Below are 25,266 nucleotides of genomic sequence, written 5' to 3' on the forward strand. Positions count from 1 at the left end.
TGGGTCATGACTTTGATGTTGTATCTAAAAGTCATCACTGTGCCCAAAGTCATCTCAATTTTCTGCTATCTTCTAAGAGTTTTATAGTTTTGTGTTTTACATTTAGGTGTGTGATGCATTTTGGGTTTTCATGAAGGATATAAAGTCTGTAACTAGATTCATTTTTTTTTTTTCCTTTTGTATGTGGATGTTCAGTTGTCCCAGGACCACTTGTGGGAAAGATTACCTTTGGTCCACTTTACTGTCTTTGCTCCTTTGTCAAAGATCAGTTGACTATATTTATGGGGGTGTGTTTCTGCACTCTTTATTCGGTTTGTATAATCTATTTGTCTATTCTTTCAACCATACCACACTGTCTTGATTGCTGTAGCTTTACAGAAAGCTTTGAAGTCACATAGTGTCAGTCTTCCAACTTTGGTCTTCTTTAGTATCATGTGATATTTACCTTTTGTCACTTGTTGCTGTTTGTACTAATAGTACGAGAGCAATGGTAGGTAAAATTATACCTTGATATGATCAAGGTAGCAGTACCAACCTGTTCTTACACTCATCGTATTCTTTACTGTCACCACTTAACGTACCTTTTTCAATGACCAATTTCACTTAGAAATATCCTTGGTGAAGCAGTACAAATCATGAACTTTATTAAATATTGACCCCTCGGTAGACATCTTTTTTTTTTTTTTTTCATTTTATGGGTGCTAAAATGAGAATTACACTTAAGGCACTTCTGCTGTGTGCTGAACTAGGATGTATATCAGTTTCGAGAAAAAAAGCCCTTGTGTGATTGTTTGAATTACAGAGGAAACTCATTGCTTCCCACGGAATACTGTTTTTACTTGAGAGAATAATTGACAGAAAAACTATGGTTACTGAGACTGCAATATTTGGCAGACATTGTCACAAAAACAAATAAAGTGAGCTTGTCACCTCCAGCACAACAACCGACAGTGTTTGTTGGCAATGATAAAGTTTGAGTTTTCAAGCCAATGGTGACATCAGAAGTGATACTAATAAAATTTGTTATCATATGAAGAAAGGTGTCAATGTCTAGATAATTTGCATAACCCAGTGAAATATCTCAAAACTCTTATTCGAAGAAGCTTGGCACAAGCACTCTGAAGACCTTAGCTTGAATCCAGGACCTGCCATTTACTTACTATATCAGCTCCGTTGTCTCAAGTAAAAAAAAAAAAAAAAAAAAAAAAAAAAAAAAAAAACCAATTTCCTGTTTCCTCATCTGTAAAATGGGTAGAATAACTACCTCACAGAGTTGCATAAGGATTTAATAAATAATATATAGTAATAAATATTAATGTATTAATGTATACTCATAAGAATATATAGAATGATATTAAACAATTGCTTGGCACATGTTAAATATTGTATAATAACTTTGCTATTGTTATGACTATCACCATTATGTTCATCATTTCAGGTGGAAGGACGCTGACGTCACCTTCGTCACCTAGCGTAGGACTTCAGAGCATAGGTTCTGCTAATAGACATTGCTGGGTTCAGATCCTAGCACCACTTACTAGTTAGTGATCTTGGGCAAGTGATTTAATAGTATAGTGACATCTCATGTGATTAGTATCAGAATAAACAAGATAATTGAGTGACATGCTCAACTCAGGACAGGATACATTAGGATAACTCATTTAGAATAGTAATAGGAATTCAAGAAATGTTTCTTGAATTGTATAAAATCATATCACTTATGATGATATTAAGCCTTTCAGAAGGATTATAGATTTCTGTGATACTTTCAAGAAATGATATTGGTAAACCAGCTCTCCGGAAAAAAAAATCTCTGAGTTATAACATCATCTAATTTCTGAGATGTAAATACTCTCACCATTGCCAATCTCAGGCTACCAAAATGAGATCACTGAATGCAGAATGGGGGAGACATTCTCACAGTTGTCCCTTGCAAGCTGATATGAGCCAGCTCCAGCACACTTTCAAGTACACTCTCGAAAAGATATCATATACTAACACCTCCTCTGAGGATCCTAGTCCCCAGGAAATTATACAAGAGCAGAAAAGCATACGGAAACTGAGTTTGTGGGGACTTTTGGAAATCTTTCTGATTTCTCACTAAATTCTCAGAACTTGATGCATTCATGCACTTGTGAAAACGATACAACTCTCTACACAGTTTGAATAGTTAGAAAGGATTTTGTGACATGACACCTTATAAATTAGGAACTTAGTCTAAGATGTGATTTAATCTGAAAATACAAGACACATTTTGTACGATTTCATCTATTAAAGAATAAAACCTTCCTTCTAGTGTCTTCTGTCCAACTATGAAATTTATTTAACATCTTTTAGAAAGGAGTAAGCCCATTTATGTTTAAAAAAAAAAAAAAAGCCAAAAGACTGCTGGGCAGTGAACATACTCTAGTTCCAAACGGGAGTGGAAACAAGGCAAGATTATATAGTGAGAGTAGAGAAAGCAAGATGAAGGGAAATTGCCCATGACAATAGGTCGTATTAGGCATTATGCATTTCAATATCTGTAACTGAAAAGTCACAGAAGTCAAAAATAAAAACGAAGAAGACTCCCAGGCCCACACACTGCCTGCTGGTGTTGCTAGAATATTTAGCCCTCTCTCCATTTTGTATAAAAAATAAATTAAGTATAAATAAGGAGGTGAGGAAGCTGGTGCATACTCAGGTGTGTTCACAGGTATGTACTCAGAGAGGGCAAGAGAATGGAGCCAAATGTCTTTCCTCTCCCACGCTTGCTACACAAAACTCTCCTCCATGTTGCTGCAGAGTAAGAAAGAGTCCACGAGCCGGGGCTGGACCAGCTGCTGGAAGTCAGAGTCCTGCAGGCCTTCAGGGCAGACCCCAGCCAGTCTACGCAGAGCAGCCTGGGGAGAAATAGAACAGAGGACACAGGTCAGGCCAGGTTCTCTGCTCGGATGCATGTATTCCCTTCAACTGCCCTGGGAGGTGCTTTTCTGGAAGTGGCACATTGATCAGTCAGTTTGAGTCAATCATCACCTTGGTCAGCTGGCACCTTAAGGACGTGGTCCTTTTGGTCACCTGGTCACTATGATAAGTTTATCACTTGGTCATCTGGTTTGTACCATGGTCATTATGGTGGATGTCATCTGAAAGCCCTCATGATCTTAATAATGGTCTCGCCATTTTGGTTTTTCAATCAGCTCAGAAACCTGGTTGTCCTAAAGATCTGTTATTTAAAAAGTCTGGTCAATTTACTGACTATTTAAGTTCAAGATTTGTTCATTCCAGAGACCATAACTACCAGAAGCTTCAATGGTATTACAGCCTTGTTTCCAGGTCCCTAGAGTTGCTTGAGAATAGCAAGGGATATTTATTGATTCATAAATTCAGCAAGGTTCTGACAAAGTATTATGGGAGGGGAAAGAGAGAGGAAGGAAGGTCATAAAGCTGAAGGAGATGGAGATTCTGCACGGGAAAGACAGATGCTGGCAGAATGACACCACTGCCCAGGTCCCCCTGTGCTGGGCATTTCACTCCTCGCTGAGTGCTCTATCCTGCTTTATGTCCACATGCCCTTGCTTAGCATTTCTCCATGGCACAAAGTCCCTCTTCACTCTTTTCTAGCCAGCGGGTACATTCACCCTGTGAGGGCTGGCCCACCATCATCTCCTCTGTGAAGCCTTCCCTGATTCCCTGAAGCAGAGACAGTCCTTCCCTCTTCTCTACGCTCATGGCCCCTGGGCTGACCTGAACCTTCTCACCCTTGACTGCTACTGGGTTTTTCGGTGTTTGTCTCCCACACTAGACTCTTAGCTCCTCAAAGATAGACACTCTGTTTTATTTTTCTCTGTATCCACAGAGGAAGGACAGGGTTTGGCACAGGGCTCAATAAATGTATGTTAAATTAAAAAAAAAGAAAAAATGAAATGCTTTAAAATGGAGTTTTATTGCTAGAGCCACCTAAAACTGTAAATGTGGGCCGCGCACCTACCTCCGCCTCTCTCTCAGTCCGCTGAGGCAGTGCATACTAAGTGCTCAATGACTGTGAATTCCTTCCCTCTTCTGTTCACAGCAGGGAACAAGGTGAGAGCTTAGGGGTGCCCTTGCCCGAGAAACAAAGAGAAGGGAATATCTGGAATGGCAGAAAAAGCAAAAAAAAAAAAAAAAAAAAAAAAAAAAAAAGGAATACTAATACTTACTGCATATCTACACATAGTATTTCATTTAATCCTTACAGGATACTACAGGGTAGGTGTCATGATCTTCAGTTTGGAAATGAGGAGATGAAGGCTCAGTGAGGGAAAGGGGCCTTCCCGAGATCACCCAGCAGCAGTCCCACTGCAGGACCCTCACACCCGTGCACACGGTAGGGATGGAGCAGACCCAGGGCACGGGGTTATACTGAGTACATGAGCCCTCATGACCTATACCTATTGCTGAGAAACCACCAAGTCAGTGAAAAGAAAGGAAGGCTTAAGTTGGTTGTTGGATGAACAGGGGCTGCCATGTTCAAATTGGATCAAGGAGAGGGACCTGAGCGGGGTTTGGAATGCTAGTGGCAAGAAGTAGACTCTAGGAGACTGTCCCTCAGTAGTGTGTCCTGCCTCTCCTGGGGGCTGTTTTCCCCCAAGGGGCTACAGAGGCTGAACTCCATAGCACTTTCTGATTCCTCTTGGCTCCAACTGGGAAAAATAACTCTATACCCTTGACTTGTCACAGTAAAAAATGGAACCTGAGTTCTTCAGCAGAGGAGCCTAGGAAGCCATTGATATATTTTACATCATAATCATAAAGCAAGAGGGAGGGAGCAGTGAGGAAAGATAAAGAAATGGAGAGAAAACAGACTCACGAGGAGAATGAGATAGAAGAAGAAAATAGAGAAACAGAGAAAAAGAGACAACAGAGAAGTGGGACAGGAAGGCAAAGTTAAAACAGAGAGGCGGAGATGAGCTGGTGAAAGAAACATCAAGCCTGACAGAGAGATAGAGAGAGAGAGAGAAAGAGAGAAAGAGAGATGGTGACAAAGAAAACGAGAGTGCCCAGGGAGGGGGGAGAGGGGCAAACAGGAGGGAGGGAGGAGAAGGTGAGGAGCCATAAAGGGAGGAAGGGGAGAGAGTGGGGGGGGCGGAGAGAGCTGAGGGGAAAGAAGGAGAGAGAAAAACTCCTGAAAGAAGTCAAGCTCTGGAGGAGAGAAAAGCAAAAAATAAAATGAAGAGGGAGAGAGAAAGGGAGGGAGAGAAAGGGAGACAAAGTGGGGGCAGGGGCAGAGGCAGAGGGAGAGCATCTCAAGCAGACGCCCTGCTGAGCACAGCCTGATGCGAGGCTCCATCTCACCCACTCTGATATATTGCCCTGAGCCAAAATCAAGAATCAGACGCTTAACTGACTAAGCCACCCAGGCACCCCCTGGCCTGTGGTTCTCTTTTCTTAGAGGGAGAGAGAGAGAGGAGAGGGAGAGAGAGAGAAGGAGAAAGAGAGAAAGAGAAGAGGGGGAAAAAAGGGGAGAAGAGGGAGAGGGAAAGAATGAATGAACTAGAAACAGACCTGGAAACACAAAGGTCAATGGACACCCTCATCTCCCTGGGGTCCCCAGAAGGCCTGCAGGACAGGAATCCAAAGAAACTCAGAGCACCCCCTCCTCAGCGTCCCAGAGCTCAAAGGACCCTTCCCCCTTCTGAAGCCTATCTCTGGGCTTCTGCTTCCCGGGGAGGGTTAACAGCCAGTCATCCCAGGATCTCAGTCCCAGACAGTCTGAAAACACCCAAGCATTAAACAAGCCCAGCAGCCCACTGACAGCCGCCTCATTAAGGAAAAATCAATTCTGTTTGCGCTAGGCAATCTGCACTGCCATTCTCCCAGATGTGGGAGACAATAATTGAAATGTCCTCCCTCCACCTGAAGAGAGCCTCTGATGCTGGGAAGAAGGCCTTGGGGAAGGCAGGAGATGTAGCCTCCAACTCCATCTGACAGGCCAGCCTCCTAGCGGCCCCTATCTCAGCAGCCAGGGGGCCACACTCAAATGTGGAACCCCTTCTGGGAGTCAAATCACCACCACGTGCAATTCTGGGGCCTCGGGGTGGGAAGAGAAGTCTATCTGTCCCTCAACCAGGCAAGAAACAGTCACCAAAGCCAAGGTCCTATGGAGATATCAAGGGCTAGAAAAGGTCCCCAGCCCTAAGAAGGTTCCAGACTAAGGGGGGGAAGAAAGATCTGCCAAGAGCCAAGGGAGCAAGACCAGGGCCCTAAGACATGGGGGAGAAGGCGTGACTGAAAACAAGAAGGTCTGGCCACAAAGCCAAGACCTTCAGCATTAGGCAGGCCTGTGTTTGAATTCCAAGACCCTCCCCTTTTAATACCCAGCACACGAGATCCCATAACCTACCTCCCACTGAAGATAACAAAATCCAAGCCGGCAGGCCCAGATGCCCATGTACTCCCTGTCTCTGAGCCACAGGCATCCCCCAGGACACTTGACAGAGGAGATGGATCTGGGCCCCAGCCCTATGTTTGAGCCAAGAAGGCACGGGGCTGTAGACAGTAGGCCACAGATCATGGGGGACCATGGAAGGGCCAATGATGGAAGCATCGTGACTGTAAAATTAGAACTAGCCCAGCAGCCACAGGAAGGGTCGATTAGGGAGGGAGAAGCTCTCTTCAGCATCCCATGAGCCATCCTCCAGGGGAAATGTAATACCTTTTCCATTGGAAAAGTCCTTCACGTGACTGAAGATGGTGGCCAAGCCCTTGTACATGTTTTATTTCAAACTAACACTATGGATGGACAAAGAATTGTGGCCACAGGCCTGCATGGAGCTTTCTGGTTTCCCACTACAACCTGAGGGCGTCGTGGTGCTGGGCACTTGTGGGCGTCCCGAGCGCCGGAGATAATGGCGATTGGGGCCAACGATTGTGTTGGCCCAGCATTAACTCTCTCCACTTGACTCACTGAGCGAGACAGGATTAAGAAGTTCTCTCAACTGGGGAAAACATTACCTCGTTACACGTACTAACCTCCAGCTGAAGCTTAGCCTCCCCTTCAGTGCAGCCACCAACCATGAAGTCACAGCAATTCCTGCAACTTGTGTGCCAAGGAAAGTCACAGATCCTCTCATACCCCAGTAACTCTTGCTGGAGGTACCCTCAGATAGCATTTATGCTCATTTCTAGTCAAGGTTATAATACTCATTAGACCCACTGCTATCTCTCTTAGTTAACATGTTAATTAAAAGTACATATGTTAATTATATCACATAAATACTCCAATAATTATTGTAATAATTCCTTCTTAATTCTATATATTTTGGTTTATGCATTTAAAACATTATTCTTAGAAGGGATCCAGAAGCTCCAACAGATCACCAAAGGCACCAAAAAGCTAAAGTTGTTCTGCATGTACCAGAATCAAAGTCCCATGAGAGCAGAGATGTTTGTCTTTGTCTTTCCCACACACACACACAGCTGTGTCCCCATAGCTCAGAAGTGTGCCCAGCACACAGAATCACTCAGTAAATATTTATTGAATAAGATTTACAGGCACTTAGTGACCTACTCACTGTCCCGCAGCTCGTTAATGGCAAAACCAAGACAGGTGTGTCTGACCGCAATGCCCTCCGGTCTCTACAACCATACAATGCCTATCAGGAGCTCCCAAAAATGAGATGAGCTTCGTCTAAAAAATGATAGAGTGTGGAGGGGGCTTTACGGAGAGGAAGAGGGAGAGAGAAAGGAAGGGGGAGAGACGGAGAGAAAGTGGGGGCTTGAAGGCCCTCCAGATCCCTCACTTCCCCCCTCGAGTTCTTTAAGGACCAACCAAGAATTGGGCACTCCCTTCTGAAAGTCAAATGACCCATTTATACATTGGTTTCCCGGCCTCTTCACGCTTCCAACTGGAAGCAGCTCTGTTTGGGGATTCAGTCCAGCCCCAGCAGGGAGGAATGTAGAGACAAAGCACGCATTCCCATCGGTACAGTTGAGTCTCTCATGGTGGCTCCAAGCAGCAAGAAGTTGGGTGGGGATCTCGTGAGATGCGCTGCTTTGGTTCAAGTTGAAGGTCTTGGCAAATAACACTTTCTGTCCTGTCCTATTGCTGCCAGTCCTACTCTACAAGGGAGGGGGGTGGCTACGAGGCTGGAAGAGTGCCAGTAGAGGGGCCCTGTCGAAGAAGATGGAAGGCTTCTCTCCCAGTGTCCCCTTTGGAACAGACACGAGACCTCCATACCCTACCTTCCATTGCTGCAAGTACCATGTATCACTACCACCTGCCAACATTCTCCCCACCAGCCACCCTGGTCTTGAGCTGCTGTTAAGACTCCTCAGAACCTCAAACGTTCATGGTTATTAAAAGTATGTGTGAGGGATTCCCTAGCCCCCCCATCTTTCACATATATGACCTCATATCATTATCTTTCATCTTTTTAAAGATTTATTTATTTATTTATTTATTTATTTATTTATTTATTTGAGAGAGAGACAGAGAGCGCTCAAGCAGAGGGAGGGGGAGACAAGCAGGTGCCCCACTGAGTGGGAAGTCAGAGCCTAAGATCATGACCTGAGCCAAAATCAAGAGTCAGATGCCCAACCGGCTGACTGAGCCATCCAGGCATCCCTTTTCTTCACAGTTTTGTGAATTAAATGAAACACCTTTATCACCATTTTAAAGAGGAAAGTTGAGTGCAGAGAAGTCTCATGGCTTACTCAAGCCAGCCAAGGCATCGCCAGCTCTCCTGGCCCCTGGTCTGCAGCCCCAAAGCCCAGGGCGAAAGCCGGGGGGATACGGGGAACTCACCAGGCAAGCCACGAGCACAGCATCACTGCTGTTCCTCTCGGACGGCGATCTGCAGAGCTCGATGAGGCGGGACATACCTGCGGGAGACACACAAGAACAAGGATGGGAACGGGCCTGGCCAGGCCTGACCCAGAGGTGCTCCCCCTGGCCCCACCCACAGCTTTCTGGGTCACTCCAGGGCCCCACTAGCTCACCACCTGGCCAGAGAAAAGGTGCTGAACCCACCTGGAGGAGCTTGTAGTGGAGACTTTCTGTTCCCCTGGGTCTGAACAGACCCTGCTCAGGGCCAGTACTGAGCTTAGGAGAGCTGCAACAGAACGTACTGGGACCTCTGAGAAAGAACTTCCTGTGTCAGTACTTCTGATTTTGCCAGAACTATATTTAATGCTTATATCATTATCAGCAGGACTTCCCATTTTTCTCCCAATTGTCTATTACAGTCAGAAAATGTATTGCTCCTAAGATTATAGAAAACTCCAGATTGAGGAGGTTAATATTTCCTAGGCCTTTATAGAGGAAAGGCAAATAAATGACTCTGCTTTTCAATGTAAATTGGCTTTTTACAAACTCCAAAAAACAAAAACAAAACAAAGAGCCAACTCGTAAGATATTAATAAAAGGTGTACAGACACATTCTATGTGTTTATCTTCCAGAAAGTCTTTCTGGAGCCAGAACCTGGGGCCACCTCATGCTATTTGCCAGGTACCTGCACGATAGGCAACAACACCATCCTATCCTTGGGCCCCTTCCTGGGATACATTCCCCAACCATCACCCTGGAATAAAGCCTCAAACCACAGCTGAAGGCTCACCTCCCTGCTAACACATTCCCCGAACCACCCGGAAAAATGTGAGCTGCTTCCCCCCTGTGCCAAACGTGGCTCGGACATGCTTTGAACACTGGCCTATGGTATGCAAGGGCACCTTTGTCTTTCCATATCTGCCACCCCATGAGGCTGTAAGCCCCCGTGGTCAGGACAATGCACAGTCAGGGTGTTAGGCCGAGCACTCAGAACCGAGTCTAGCAGGGAGTGGGTGCTTCGAAAAGACTCGCTGGGGACATGTAACGAACTGAATGCACAAGTGATTTAATGACTGAATTAATAAATGAATTAAAAGTGAATAAAAGAAGCAGTGAATGAGTGCACGAATGAACAAAAGCATGAGTTCATGAGTGAATGAATAGATGAACAAGTAGATAAGTGAATAACTGAGTGAAGGACAAAACAGAACGACTGCATGAAGGGGTAGGGCTCTCAGCGGGGAGTCTTGGGTGAGTGGCTGTTCCATCCGACTTCAGCCTCCCCAGGCCCTGATTCCCTCTAGTTTTGGCCCCAAACTTACCAGCTAGATGGGGGGCCACATGCTGGGCCCCCATGCCAGCATTTTCTGGCACCTTGAGAGTGGGGTCACCTCGGCCAGCGGGGCTGTGAGTCCCCTGTCGCCACCACGAAACTGGGGGTGCTCCCATCCCAGGCCCACCTCCCCACTCTTGCCACAGCCCGCCCCACTTACAGCTCAGCCGCACGGCCTCCCGGGCCACCTCTGGGTCTCGGCTGAGACGGGCCAGAGTCACCGCGGCCTTCTGCTGGACTCGCTCACAGGCTGCCACCTCGGCAGGGGTTCCAGACCTTGGCTTCTCGGACAGCATGCCCATGATAAGCTGGACCCCTGGGCAGGAGGCAAAGGACAGTTGGCACCTGCCCCCGCGGGGAGCCTGTCCCCCACCCCGGGGCCAGCTGGATAGGTGGCTGCAAAAGCCCGAGACTTAGGAGGTCTCAACCATGGGAAGGCACTGGATGAGGCCACCACTTCTCCTCCTGCCCTGGGGCTATCTCTGATTCCATGCCTAAGTCACTCTACTTGGAAGGGACATCGGGAGGGCCTCCCTTCTGATTTTTTAAATGCTATTACTGAGCTTTTATTATGTGCATGACACTGCACTGAATGCACAATAAATGCATGATCCCTAAAGCCTCCCAATAGTCTCTGGAACTAAGTATCTGTATAATTCACTGTGAGGCCCAAAGAGAAGCAGGGTCTCTTTTCCAGGGTCGCACAGTTAGTAGCCAGGGAGCTGGTCTCAGAACTCAGGTAATCTGGTTCTTCTCCGTCACTCCTTAGCCTCTGATCCAGCTGCATCTGAGATGGATCGAGAGGTGATGGGCCCCCCGTGGGAGGTGAGCCAAACCTTAGGCTGGACAAGCAGCAGATCAAATGTTTTAGGGGCTTCTAGCACTGGCGGAGGATGGAGAGTTGAATTGAGAGGTTTGGGTAGGGCCTGAATTTGGTCAGCTGAGCATTCTTCCCACCCTCCCATGAAACCAGATCCATCTTCTGATTGTCCTACAAACCCATACCCACATTCACTCTCACCCTCTGCCCCGGCCACCTAATTTTTCCACAAGGATATCCTTTTCCCTCTCACACTCCAACTAAGTAATTCCCATCCTGCAGGTTGTAGTAAAAGTCCGTGTTCTGTGGGAGGTACTTCCTAACTGTCTCCGCCCACACCCCCTTCCCTGCACTGGGGTGGGGGGGGGATGGGAAATCTTGCCAGCACAGACCTTAAACCAGACAGGGCCCGTGGATATATTGTACTTTGCTCTGTTGCTCCACACACTATTTTTTTTAAAAAATCTTGTTATTATGAAAGTTGGGAAGTTTCCATTAAAACCCAGATTTCCATTAAAATCCAGCTTCCAAAAAATTACCTCCTATCTGACATGGGGGCCACAGCTCTTCCTGACAATAATACGCTAAAGCTTATTAACAGCTTGCTATTTTAAATGAGATTGGCCCAGTCCCTGCTGAGCCTACATCATCCATGGATAGTACCTGTCTGGTTCTATAGGTATCTAAGTTTGCAACCTCTGACTTAGACTGTGGAGCCAAAAGGGCCTTTAGAGATCTAGCCCAACCCCACTCTCCACCCTACCCCCCATTTCACAGAAGAGCACCTGAGATCTGGAGAGAGAAAATGATTTCCCAAGTGCACACAGGAGTTAGCCCCAGTCCAGGACCTCAGCCACATGCCTCTGTGAATCTTACTTGAACCAGATGTCATTTCTAACTCTCCTGGATCTCAACGCACAGGGGCTGTTAAGTTACTTAGTTATGGCCCCGAGATTATTCAGTCCTGGGGAGTCGGGAGGGGTTCTCTTTCTGATGAGTTTTGTTAAGTACCCATTTCTCCCTCCTGCGGGCTCAAGGGACCCAGTCTCTAATACCTCTGCCACCACACACACTAAGCTTAGGGCAAGGTGCTTCTCTTCCCAACCCTCTCCCAGGCCACTGAATGAAACATAGTCTTCAGGCTCCCTATGCCCACAATGTCCCTAAGACAAGGTCACGACCATGAATATCCAGAGGTATGTATGTTATGGCCTGTGGGCACATGAACAGGGGACATCAAAATGACAACTTTAGGAAGTGCCACAGGCTTAGGAAGTTTTACTAACTCCGGGTTCAGGTGCCCACAAAGAAGCCACTTTCCCAATTCCCCCTTTGCACCTGCAAACTGACAAGGAATCAGATAGTTTCTCATACACCAGCAGGTAAGCTCCAGGGCACAAGGGCGTGTGTCCATTTCCTGCATGGAAATAGATGCAGTACCTAGAAAGCGGCTTCACACAAATCTTCAGTCAAATTGCTCACTGAATATCAAATGAATGAATATGAATGCATTCAGGTGAAGAGTCTTACAAATGTATAAAATCCAAGTTTCCTATAAATATATACTTCTGTGGGAGGTATTTCCTAACTGCCCCTGCCCACATCCCCTTCCCCGCACTGGCGCGGGGGTGGGGGGGGGGGGAGAATCTTGCCAGCACAGAACTTAAACCAGACAGGGCTCGTGGATATATATACAATATATAGTATATAAATAAAGTATATATATATACACTTCGTGTATATATATACACATATATTTATATATATAAGTATTTATATATATAAATATGTATAAAATTTATTTTTATATAAATATGTTATATATATAAATATATTTATAGTATATAAATAAAGTATATATATACTTCGTCGGGACGCCTGGGTGGCTCAGCAGTTGGACGTCTGCCTTGGGCTCAGGGCGTGATCCCGGGTCGGGGGATCGAGGCCTGCTTCGGGCTTCCTGTGAGGAGCCTGCTTCTCCGTCTTTCTATGTCTCTGCCTCTGTGTGTGTGTCTCTCATGAATAAATAAATGAATAAATCTTAATATATATATGTATATATATACTTCATCTGTCTTAACTAGAAAAAAAATAAGATGCCATGAAATTGAGCTTCCTAGAAAAATCTAGACTGTGTTTCCAAAGGCCAGGCCAGGCTCAATGCCAGAAAGGTTGCCTGGAGGTTGGGAGTTACAGCTTCGGGGACCAGCCCCCAATGCCCTGTTTCCCCAACACTCTCTCCGGCTCAGTCCCAGCCTCTGAGGGAGAAGTCGAAGGAAAGCTATTGATGTCATGGGGTTGACAGTTAAGAGCTTGGGCTGCCCTGACCTGCCTCCCAGTGTAGGGGTGACAGCAGCCGGGCCTCCTTCCTCCAGCCCCATCACCAACACTCACACACAGTTCGGGGCGGGACAGGGACAAGATCACCAGGCTGCATTCAGGGCAGGACACATCAGAGTCTCACGCAGCCTGGTAAGAGGACTGCTTTTCAAAGTCCGGTTCTCCCGACAGCGCTTGTCCCCTTCCGCCCAGGATCCCACTGAGCTCCAGCAGGCCCTGGCTGCATCACCGCCCCTGCCCTGCCGGTCCCTCCAGCTCTGCCCACTGTTGTACTCAATCTCCTCATCGAAGGCTCTTCAGCTGAGCCTGCCAGTCTCCTGAAAGAGCAGGTGCGCTTGGCACAGGGCCCATTCTGCCCTAGATACTCTTGTAACAAGCTCCGTCTTCATCCTCCCGGCACCCTGCGAGGTAGGTGCATTCCCATTTTGCAGATGGAAAAGCGGAAGTCATACAGCTAGTAACTGAGAGGGCCAGGATTCAAGCCCAGTCTGTTTCCAGTTTCCCTGGTGGCAACCCCCTGCCCTCTGCTGCAGTGTTTTATTGTCGATCTTACACTATGTCATGTTATCACTTTTGGGCTCCAGTTGGGCTCTCCTAGGACAAAGCCAAGGATTTCTTCATCTCTGTGTGCATTTGTTCAGTGCAATGCCAGGCATGTAGTAGGTCTCTAACTGCTGACTGAATGAGCCCATCAATAGCCCTTTGTAAACCATCAAACCCTCTACAGAGGCCAGATGTTCCAATCCCAAATCCATGGGCCTCTGGATATCCATTGCCGTTCACCACTTGAACTTAAGGCTCTGAGTGCGGACAGAAGGGGCTGCGAAGGATGCTCCTCAAGTCTCTCAGTCTCAGCTGGCTCAGGAAAGTTTTTCATTATTACCTCAACCACATGAAATTAACACAAAATGATGTCTTTCAATTAGTAATAGGGCAATGGGGGATGGGGAATGTGTGTGTTTGTTAAAACAGCAGGGGCAACCTGGGGGAAGGGGGATTAACAAGAGCAGAAGCAGCTGGCCCAGGGCTCTCAGCTCACTCGTCCTCATTAGCGTCTTGGGTTTCCGACCGGCTGCTAATTGCTCCCTTATTTCCCAGTCACAGGAAGCCCTCGCTATTCTGCGTTCCCAGCTGCAAGGTGGCAGACCTGTCCTGGTCCCTAGCAGAGGCAGAGACAGCACAGGGCCTCTCCCTGGCCCACCTCACCCCGACTCTGGTGACACCCTTGGTGCAAGGTGGGACCTGGGAGCCAGTGGGATGGCCATGTCCTCGGGTGAGGGGTCCAGGGGTCAGGCTTGCCCTGACCTGCTCCCCCACCCTCACTCCTCTTCAGATGCTTCAGCTTCCTAAGTGAGGCCAAATCCAATATGATAGGAACAACTTAAAGTCCAAATGCATCCTCCGGCAGGAAGAGATTTTTACTTTTTGGATCATAATGAAATACTCGTCTACCCTTCATCACCCTAATTAAAATAGCACCTGCTAACCCCCTCACCTCGGGTCTACCTTATACCCTGCCCTGCTTTATTTTCTGCATCCCACTATCGTCATCCGACATGCTCCATCTTCTCATTCATTGCCCCATGGAACTAAAGTCCCTCGAAAGCAAACATTTACCTATTGGCCCAGCTGTACACATAAGCGCACACACATATATACGTATATGTGTGTGTGTGTGTGTGTATATATATATATATATATATATATATATATACACACACACACACCCTCACGTAATTGTGGAGACACACATGCCCACATTTCCATACCAGCACACAGCTCTTCACACAAACACAAAGGCCCATGGTCCTATATAAACCATATAATCCATGCCACGTGCACACTGCTGCAAAGACGTACCATTCTCCTGAATGATGTCAGAGGCGCACTGCTCTAGGACAGACATGTTTGCCAAGATGGTCACAATCTGGAAAAGAGAATTGAGAATCTGAGAAAATGCGCACACCTGAGCCGAGCAGTGTTCTTTACAGACAGCTGAGCCAGGAGCAATGAAGCTTTCCTGTAGCCTGTGGTTCTTTCCCATGGTATTTTCTTCCATCCTTGTGGGCACCTGCCTCCCATATGTATTTCCCCAGTGACTGGCTCTCACTTGTCAGCATGTGGCGCTGGGATGGCCCCCAGGGGCCCCAGGACTCCATCGGAGAGAACAGCGTGCCTGAGTGAAGCGGGGACCCACCGCCTTTCTGCAGAAATGCAGACAGATTGGCAGACTGCTGGCTCGCCCTCCCCTGGACTGGGTGCCGCTCATCCTAGCCTCTTGCCCTGATAGTGAACCCCACCTACTTTCAGCCTGAAATTCATGGACAGCAAGGTCAAGTTAGAGAACATAAGATCAAAGGGCAGCATCACACCCCAAGTGCCATGTATTGTAAGGAACCTGGTGCGGAAGTTCTTGCTCAGCTGGCTTTGCAAGGCTGCGGTCCACAAGCCTTGCCTGTGGGTCATCTCTGAAGGGCTGTGTCTGTAGTAAAGAGATGCTGACACCAGGTGGGCAGCAAGCCTTGGCCACAACCACACGGGTTGGACAGCCAATAGCCCACCCCACCCCGACCCCTTGGCCAGGGTCAAGGCTGCAGGGAAAATGCACCACCCAGAACTGGATTAAGGAACGGACCACCAAGAGACGGCTTACAGACCCCAAACTGTTAGGTGCCAAAACACCATTGGAAAATGTTGGAAACTTGGCACCTATTAACTCAGATACCACCCAAGACACTGCTCCCGGGGTAAATGGCAAAATGAAATCCACCCACTGCCACAGAAGCAGACAGCACCCTCGAGTGGTAAATAAAATAAAATAAAATAAATAAAATAAAATAAAATAAAATAAAATAAAATAAAATAAAATGGAAAACACTCCTTGCTGGTGCAGTCCTCCCTCTCTCTCGAAAGGGTTCCTCAGAGCTTGTGGCACATTATAACTGGAGACCATGTCCCCACCTCTGAGGCAGCAGCTGACAGTCTACCGAGCACGGCTCATGCAGCTTAAACTCTGGAACTGGATAATGCATAGTAATGTGAAGTTTGCCAAGAGAGAGTATTATCTCGATTTTAACTGGTTTGACACTGGCATATTATCCTGCATAAATAAATGCATATGATAAATCTCTTCTTCTACACAGAAAGGAAAAGCGTTGCCATATGAATAGATTATCTATCCCCGTCCCCACCGAACACACATGTTGAAAAGGGACCTGCGTTCTTTGGCGGCTGTGTGTCAGGCCCTGGTGACTCAGACCTGGTCAGGGGCCTGGCTGCGTAAGCATGCCTGGGATGGGCTGTCGGGGTGGGGGGGGCAGAGAATCCCCCAAAAGCTTTCTCCCACAGGCAACCCTGCCCGACCAGATGTTCTATGAAGGTAGTGGAGGAGGGTTAATCCTGAGAAGTTTTTTCCTCCCCTTGGAAGACTGTGTGTAAGTGCTGAGAGGAAGGAGTTAGAGGAAATATATGGGTCAAAGACACAGTTTGAAGAAATGGAAGGAGGGATGCCTGGGTGGCTCAGTGGCTGAGCGCCTGCCTTCAGCCCAGGGCGTAATCCTGGAGTCCTGGGATCAAGGCCCCCATCGGGCTCCCTGCATGGAGCCTGCTTCTCCCTCTGCCTGTGTCTCTGCCTCTCTCTCTCTCTCTCTCTCTCTGTGTGTGTGTCTCTCATGAATAAATAAAATCTTTTTCTTAAAAAATGGAAGGAATAAAATTTAAATTAAAAAGAAAGGAAAGTTCCCCAGGAGGCATAAAGTGCATCGTCCTACAAGGAAGCAAACAGGAGGCCAAGTCCAGGGCAGAGCGCAGCTCACTGGCCTCGGGCCTTGGGTGGCCCATTAGCGACAGCACGGAGCGCGGCCTCCGGCCACACGGAGCCACCACATGCCACCCTGAGCAGCCACCCTCAGCAGCTGGCCGTTCCAAAAAAGGGGAGGGAGGACACGAGGAAGCGAGGCAGGAAGGACAAACTAAAACAGGAAAAGGAAACCTCTGTCTGCAGCCCCAGGTTCATTACCCGCGATTATTAGCTGTGTCGGGCACAGGTAGGTCTTTGTGTCAGACTCATTTAGATCCTGTTAATGAAAATTACTTCCTCTTTGCAGAGCCTGTACCCCATGCGGTTTTCTGAGGTTCAGATGAAGTATTCAATTAAGCACAATTTGAATAAATGCCAATTACGCCCTGCTTGGAGTCCCCCTTCTGAAAGCTCCATGTGTGCGCCGTGAAGTAGCGGGAAAGGGGCATCAATACTTCTCCTTGATGTCAGGCCCAGGGATGGGATCTTAGGGACAACTGGTTTACCTTGTTGGGGACATGAAACAATGCTGTCAGGGGACAGAGTGCAAGAGCCAGGCAGACAGTTGCCCCCAGCCCAGGATCATTCATTCCTGTCTGATGACTTTTCAATGAAGTCCTATTCCTCCTGAGTGAAAGGGCACTAGTCGCCCCGCAGTTATTTGGGGAGTATAGGGGGGTATCAGCCTCGAGGGAGGCCCTCGGTGAGAGGCAGTGCAGTATGGTGGCTCAGCACATGGGTCAGCCTACTTCAAATATTGGCTCTAAAAAAATAAAAAAACAAAAATAAAAATATATATATATATCGGCTCTATCATTTCTTTTCCACAGGATCTTGGCCGTGTTATTGAATTACAAACTACCACAGGCTTAGTGGCTTAAAACGACACAATTTTACCTTGCAGTTCTGGAGGTCAGAGAATCCACGTCCTTGCCCTTTCTGGTTTCTCGAGGCTGCTCCCATTACTCAGCTCTCAGCCCTTCACTCGGACCTCTGCTTCTTCACTCATGGCTCACTTTCTGACTCTGACCTTCCTACCTCATCCTCTAAGAATCCCTGTGGTAACATTAGACCCACATCAATAATCCAAGGTAATATTCCTATATCAAGACCCTTATCGTATCCACAAAATCCTTTTTGGCCATGTAAGGTAAAACCCAGGTTTTGGGGAATAGGATGTAGACCTCTTTGGAGGGTCATTATTTGGCCTACAACAGCAGATAAATAGATAATTCATAAGACGGTCACGAGCATTCAATGAGTTAATGTTTTGTCAAGCACCCAGAACATTTGGTGAATAAAATGAGTATAACTTCCTTCTGGCAAACAGAGCCTGAAAGTATCCAGAGCTTGAAAGATTATGTCAAGGAGTCCTAACCAATGCAATGCCCGCCGTTGCCAAATGCACTGTTAATGGGAGATCATTCCTGAAGGGAGACAAGATCCCAGAGCAGAAGGAGCCCTTCCCAGCAGAGAACCAAAAAAACTCTGGCTCATTACCTCTGTGGCATTTTTTTTTTTAGATTTTATTTATTCATTCATAAGAGACATGGAGAGAGAGGCCGAGACACAGGCAGAGGGAGAAGCAGGCTCCCCACAGGGAGCCCGATGCGGGACTCGATCCCAGGACCCCAGGATCACGCCCTGAGTCAAAGGCAGACGCTCAACCGCTGAGCCACCCATGTGCCCCACCTCTGTGGCATTTTAAAATCATTTTTCCTTTGGCCTCCCAAAGGCTGACTGCCTTAGAAAAATTGAGGCGAATAGCAAACTGGCCAGAATAGCAGGGGACCTCCCTCATCACTGATTCAAGAAAAAAAATGCCCCCATGTGGTAAGAAGAAAGTTGGCAAAGCCTTTTGATGTCAGCACACACACACCCGGAGAGAAAAAGGTTTGTTCAGGCGCTGGCCCAGGGCAGGTGCCCCTGGAACACTTGTCACTTGTCTGCAACGGATCCCAAGGCAGGAACCGGGCTTGTCTCACATCCTCAGCAACGTTTGCCTGTGATCACACTCTGACTCTCTCTCTCTCTCTCTCTCTCTCTCTCTCTGTCCCTTTCATTTTCTACATCATACACTAACACTTTCTATATTGTGGACTAGGAAGACCATCCCTTATAAAAAAAAAAAATCAAGTGAGGATTATTCTGCACAGAAGCAGGTGTATGACAGAAAATCTAAGACGCATTTAATGAAAAGTTATGATTGCTTCTATGCTGTGCAGTAATTAGGACAGAAAGGCCAACATTTCATATGACTGCAATTAGAATTACTCTTTAATTGCTAGATGGAGTATTTAGATGTCTACCATCTCCAGGTTAACTCCCTGAAAGCTAGCGCAAGGGTGTCGACAGCCAGGGAGAGCAGCCCGCAAAATCTCTTTCAGCCTCTAGGGGGAGCACAGTGCCCTTCTCTCTCTCTCTCTCTCTCTCTCTCTCTCTCTTCTCTGTCTCTCTGTCTCTCTCTGTCTCTGTCTCTCTCCCTCCTACCATCTTCCCTCCACTTCACTTTTTTTTTCCTTCCAAAAAACCAAAAGAGTCAAGACAAGGAATGGGTCTGAAGCAGGAGGGGCAGGAGGGGCCTCAGGGAGGAAGGATGTGGTCTCTCTGAACAACACTTTCTTCCCCAAGGCCAGGGAGGCGAGGCAGTGCCCGGGAAGGTGCAGCCTCTGCTGCTCTCTGCTGAGCCCCTCACTCCATCTGCTAGGAGTGGTCAGGGGTCTGGAAGCGGGGGGCTGGGGGCCGGCCAGGCAGGGACAACAGGAGCGCGCCTGCCTAGGCCTGGGACAAGCACACCGCCCCACGCTCGGCCACTCGGATCGTCTGGGCCCAGCCTGCCTCCTCACTACCAGAGAAGCCAGACAGGAGGAGGACTGGGGTTTGGGCTCAGGAGAGAGAGCCACACAGGCCGCACCGGCGCCTGGGATGTAGGTCCCAGGCTGTGGGGGAACTAGGCCAGAGGACTGTCCCCGGGGATTGCATCGAGGTTGGGGTGTGCGCCTCCCAGAACCAGGGACCACGTGCTCTGCGCTTCGGAAACTAACCCTTGGCTCTGTAGGAGGAGCTTCTGGAGCAGGTCAGGACTGGGTGTTGCGATCCTGGCTTTACAGGCTTTATCAACACCTCCCACCCCCCACCCCCAACACACACACACAACGTGCATACACCCCCACACCCAGCCTGGAACGACACATGCATTGCCTCACTCCGTACTACACTCCCCACCACCACATCCCCTCCACGTCTGGCCCCACCTTCCTGCCCCAAAGCTGACAGTCCCTGTCACTGACCCATCCCAGTCCCTGGTTCTACCACAGACCGCAGCCCCATTCATTACTGAGTATCCACCTTGCTTCTAACTACTTTATGAGCAATCTGTCATCCCATCATCATCGTCGTCCCGACGACCCTAGGACAGAGGGAATAGATGGTCCCCATTACACGACCGAGGAGACGTGTGGCTCCAAGTTAAGCGATTTGTCTAAGGTCACACAGCTAGAAAACGGCAGAGCCAGGATTTGAAGTCGGGTCTGTCTGAACCCAAAGCCTGTGCTGTTTCTCCTCCGTCATGGGCATCACATAGGTATATAAAAGGGTTTGGGGGCAGCCGGGGTGGCCCAGCAGTTTAGCACCACCTTCGGCCCAGGACCTGATCCTGGAGACCCAGGATCGAGTCCCACGTCGGGTTCCCTGCATGGAGCCTGCCTCTCCCTCTGCCTGTGTCTCTGCCTCCCTCTCTCTCTGTGTCTCTCACGAATAAATAAATGAAATCTTTAAAAAAAATAAAGAAATAAAAAAATAAAAGGGTTTTGTAAAGGATTAGAGGATTAGAGGGCTTGGCAACGTGAGTCAAAATTATACTCCCTACTAACTGGCATTTCTGATAATGGACTCCTGATGGTGATATTCACGGTGAGTTTTCAGAAATGCCACAAAACCTGAACATTCTAAAATACCAAGCAGGCAATGTGTTTTGTTTTGTTTTGTTTTGTTCCATGGGAAGCATATAGCAGTACCTTCACCTCTAAGAAAGCAATTATTTCTGAAGGCGAAAAGAAGTCACGCTCGGTGAAAGCTTCTGTTGTGGCCTGGACAAGATCCCCGGGTCCCGGTCACCCTAGGGTGTCACCCTGGGAGGGTGCTGGGAGGCTGTAAGGTGGGGGAGCACAGACCCCCGGCGGCCCTCACCCCTGTCCACACCCCAGAGGTGCTGTGCAGACAAGGTAGGCGCAGCAATGAGGGTTTTTGTTAGACAAAGTAAGGGAACTGGGCTTGCTGGGGTGACAGGGGTGCTCATCGAGAAGTCCATGCGGAGGTGGACAAAATAGAGCTCCAAGACCCAGCGGCTCTGCACAGCCCTGGCGTCACTGGCAGATGCATTACCGGAAGCCTCGCGGCATTTAATTCCCTAAGTGTTTCAGGGGGCGGTGAGCACTTCAGAGCCTAATTCATCTTCGTTGTCTTCATTACAGAGAGCTCTGTGATCACTTTAATCCTCCCCCTGCCACAGGAAAGAGCCATTTGTTTCCTTAATGGGTGCGCTTTCACTAGCTAAGTGGTTGCTCTGAGTCACGGCAGTAGGTGGGCAGAAGGTGAAGCTGTCCTGAGGATGTGGGGGGCTGGAGGGGGGAGGATTGGTCGTGCCTGGCCCAGACTTGGGGGGGTAGGGAAGACCTAGTAGCCCGGAGAGGGAAGGAGGGAGGGGGGGGATGATGGGGTCGGGATTGGGGGATGTGAGGAGAGGGGCAGGAAAACTCTGAGCTCCAGATTCAGAAGGAGCAGCCACCTGCATAGAGTTTGACCCCATTCTCCCTGGGCCCTGACCCCCCCACCCCTCCGTCTGAGGAATCCACAAGGTTTCAGAAGGGGGCCAGTCACTCCTCATGATAAAGGAGGGTCTCTGCACACAGAGCTACAGGATGCCTGGGCTGGAAGAGACAAGCCCGTATCACCGACCTGGAGGTTCCCCACCCAGGGCCATGGGCCACACATTCAATGCCACACGTCTGCATTCATTCAATTAGTTAGTTATTTCAACTTAGTGAAGTATGTTGTATTGAACCCCATTTGCAGGGGAGAAAAGTGAGGCTCAGAGTGAATTGCCCCGAGGTACATGATTCGAATAGCAGAGGAGCTTCTTCCCCCCACCCTACCCCAGAGGAATCAACCACATGAAATAACTAGAAACGAATAAATATCACTAGGAATAAATATCACTAGGAAAGTCAACACCGCACTGTGAGGTGTGGCCTCCAGGAAAAGGAGGTGATGCCAGGTGACTGGAGCCATCAGGGAAGGCTTTCCAGAAGTTTCTGGGGTAGAAATCAAACGGGAAGCTGTGGCAGCTTCAACTAGGTGTTGAGGCTGGGAGAAACAGAGACTGGAGCTAAGAGGTAGGCAGGGATGACTTGGGTGGGAAGCTGGGGGATCATCTAATGGGGGGGATCATCAGCTGGGGCACCCGATGGAATTCACAGACGCCTAAAACCCACCGGATTGACCACCCCCACCCCTTGGTAGGGAAATGGGAGGCTGAGTATATAGCAGCAGTGGGACAGGATAGATTTCTGTAACCTCAGAGCTCAAGGCTCTGAAAAGCCCCTCATTCAATGTTTTTGAACACGTTTAACAATAAAATCCCTTTATATGTGGAGCTGTATGTGGAGCTCAAATATACAAAAACATTGAGAGTGATAGAGGGGTTGAGGTCCTGAATGAAGGCTCTGCTCTGCGGAGGCAGAGAAGGGAAGAACCTCTCTGCAGGGAGGGAACAAGCCAGACAGGCCGCAATGAGACTGGGATGCAGAATTCCAGAGGCGGACCAGGGACACCTGGGGTGTCTGCCTTCTGGCCAGACCTTCTACACTGATGTGGACAGAGATTGAGGAAGGCCCTAGAATGCCTGGCATGGAGGAGTGGGGCAGAGAGTGGGCTCATGAAGATGCTCCAAGGCCAACGACGTATGTTGAGAACATTTTCCTTTACCTAGAATGTGACTCACAGGATGGACTGCGTGCTGGCATTCCATGTGGTCTCCCTCTCCTCCAGAACCTTCGCCCTGGCCTCCTGACCTCTGTCTTTATGGCTACAGGCTCTGTGTCTGCTCCCCTCTGAGCCGCTCACCTGATCCCGGGTGTAAGGCGTATCCACTCTCTGCTTGTCACTGCAAGCTTCCAGGAGGACCCGGATGGCATTCAGCTGTAGAAGCATCTCGCAGGCCATCGTGTCAAAGAAGGTGATGTTGGCCAGGGCCGCAGAAGCCAGCAGGAAGACCTCCCCAGACGAGGCCTCTTGGCACAGTTCTGGATGGTGAAGAGGAGGAAATCAGCCTCCCTGCCAGTGCTCTCCTATCAGTTATCTCACTTGACTCCCGCAATTGCCCTGGGAGAAAGTCTGGGCAGCTGTTATGATGCCCATTTCACAGATGAGGAAAGCAGTTGCCAGAGACGGAAATTTATCTGTCTACATAAGTAGCAGAGCTGGGATTTGAATCCTGGTGTAGAATTTCTATTTCCTCCTGTATCCGTTTAGTCCTTTACCGAGAGAACACTACGTGTCAGGCACTGCTGGTGTCTTGGCATGGCGCGGTGAACACACAGATCAGGGCTGTGCCCCTGTTAAGTTTATGTCCTAGCAGTAGGTGAGAGAAAATGAGCTTTTTAAAAATTAATAAGATTATTGTTGCACATTCCAATGTGAGGGAGAAAACAAACAAGTGCTAAGACAGGGAATAACTCAAGGCCTGGCGGGGTGCATACGGAAGATCTCCCTAGGAATGTGACAGCTGAAACTTTAAGGAGAAAATGGGGCAGTCATGAGAATACTTGGGGATCAATATGTTCCAGACCAAAGGAACAGCAGCATGTGCAAAGGCCCTGAAGCACAGAAGAGCTCCTGGTCCGTCTGTATCTCCAGCAATGTACATTAGACTGCTCCTGAATTTGCCTTAAGAAATTTGCCTTTCTTAAGAAAGAAGCTGAAGTTAAAACCTATGACTCTACCTTTCCAGCAGCCATCAGCAGAGCTTCAGGACCTCCTCTGGTCCCAGGATAAGGGTCATATGACTGCGGAAAAGTCCTACACCAAGCCCTTGGATGGTAGGCTCTTTCTTTCTGATCCTAGTGGCCATAACCCAGACCTAACCAGAGTCCCCCACTTACCATCTCTAAATGATGAATCTGATGGGCCTTTACAGAGGAGAGAACTTCCCCCAAACCCTGTAATCCTCCACCATTTAGCCCATGTTCCCATGAGCTCCACTTGACCCAGAATGGACTCCTGCCTCGGCAGGAGGTGTGCTGGCCACCCATTCTAGTGGGCCGAACTTCTGACCCTCAGCTCCAACTTGAGCATCATTCAAGGTGCTTCCTGGGTCCAGGTTCTCTCCTAGTGACAACATCTCTATTAAAACACAGAGAGAGGAAACCACACTTCAGGAAAACACCTGCAGGAAGAGTTGGGCCATGTGCAATCCTGATCCCTAATCCTGGCTCCCAGACAAAGAATCTGTACTTCCAGCTTCTAACATTGAAGCTCGCATGTCTTGGGCCTTTGAGTGAATGCAGTTACTGGCCCTACCTAAACGGGGATGGAAAATAATATTAGTTGGGCCACCTGCTGTGTGCCTTGCTCTGCGTCATTAAATTCTGAGCACCCTTAAAGTAGAAGATGATCGCCTCCATTTGCAGACGTAGAAGCCAAGGCTTAGGGAAGCTAGTGGTAGCAGAAACACTCCTATGTACTCTGCGTGAGGCACTGCTATACATATTTGACCCCCTGAAGCCATTCCATCCTTACTACAGCCCAACTTTCTACCACAATTTCATAGCTGTAGAACTGAAGATTCAAATATTAAGAAATTTTCCCAAAATTGAGGCATCGAGGAGTAAGCAGACTCAACCTCAGGCCTACCCAATCCTGGTCCCCATTCTTTCTGTGTCCCTGGCTGCCTCTTGTCCCTAAGCCTCTTTGACTTTTTCCCAGTGGCACTCCTACAGATTTCGGTGTCAGGCCTACCAGGGAGGCAGGGGCTGTCCCTGGGGAGCACTGTGCCCCTCAGCCCAGGTGGGACCAACTAAGCAACTCAGCATCTTGATCTAAGCTGCCAGGGCAGGGCAGCAGATTCCCCCAGGAACTAAGAATTCTCTCTCTGATGGTTCTATTCCAATGGCTGCCCCCTCCTCTAATC

General features: G+C 48.4%; 1 protein-coding gene across 4 annotated transcripts in view; it reads right to left on the minus strand.

Moving 5' to 3' along the window:
- Positions 1-2,300: 2,300 nt before the first annotated feature.
- The window catches only part of INSC (INSC spindle orientation adaptor protein), a 119,061-nt gene continuing 96,095 nt past the window's right edge, over positions 2,301-25,266 (minus strand). For 2 of the 4 annotated variants that reach the window (XM_077866380.1, XM_077866379.1), the window contains exons 9-13: positions 23,202-23,380; positions 15,140-15,206; positions 10,280-10,435; positions 8,765-8,841; positions 2,301-2,882 (exon numbers count right to left, since the gene is read on the minus strand). In XM_077866380.1, the coding sequence (XP_077722506.1) occupies positions 2,754-2,882; positions 8,765-8,841; positions 10,280-10,435; positions 15,140-15,206; positions 23,202-23,380 (608 nt within the window). In that variant the 3' untranslated portion in view covers positions 2,301-2,753. Of the gene's footprint in view, positions 2,883-3,970; positions 4,112-8,764; positions 8,842-10,279; positions 10,436-15,139; positions 15,207-23,201; positions 23,381-25,266 lie in introns of all 4 variants that reach the window. The other 2 variants (XR_013361969.1, XR_013361968.1) reach the window with 2 other exon arrangements.

Source organism: Canis aureus, chromosome 23 (genome assembly GCF_053574225.1).
Source record: "Canis aureus isolate CA01 chromosome 23, VMU_Caureus_v.1.0, whole genome shotgun sequence".
Classification (NCBI taxonomy): domain Eukaryota; kingdom Metazoa; phylum Chordata; class Mammalia; order Carnivora; family Canidae; genus Canis; species Canis aureus.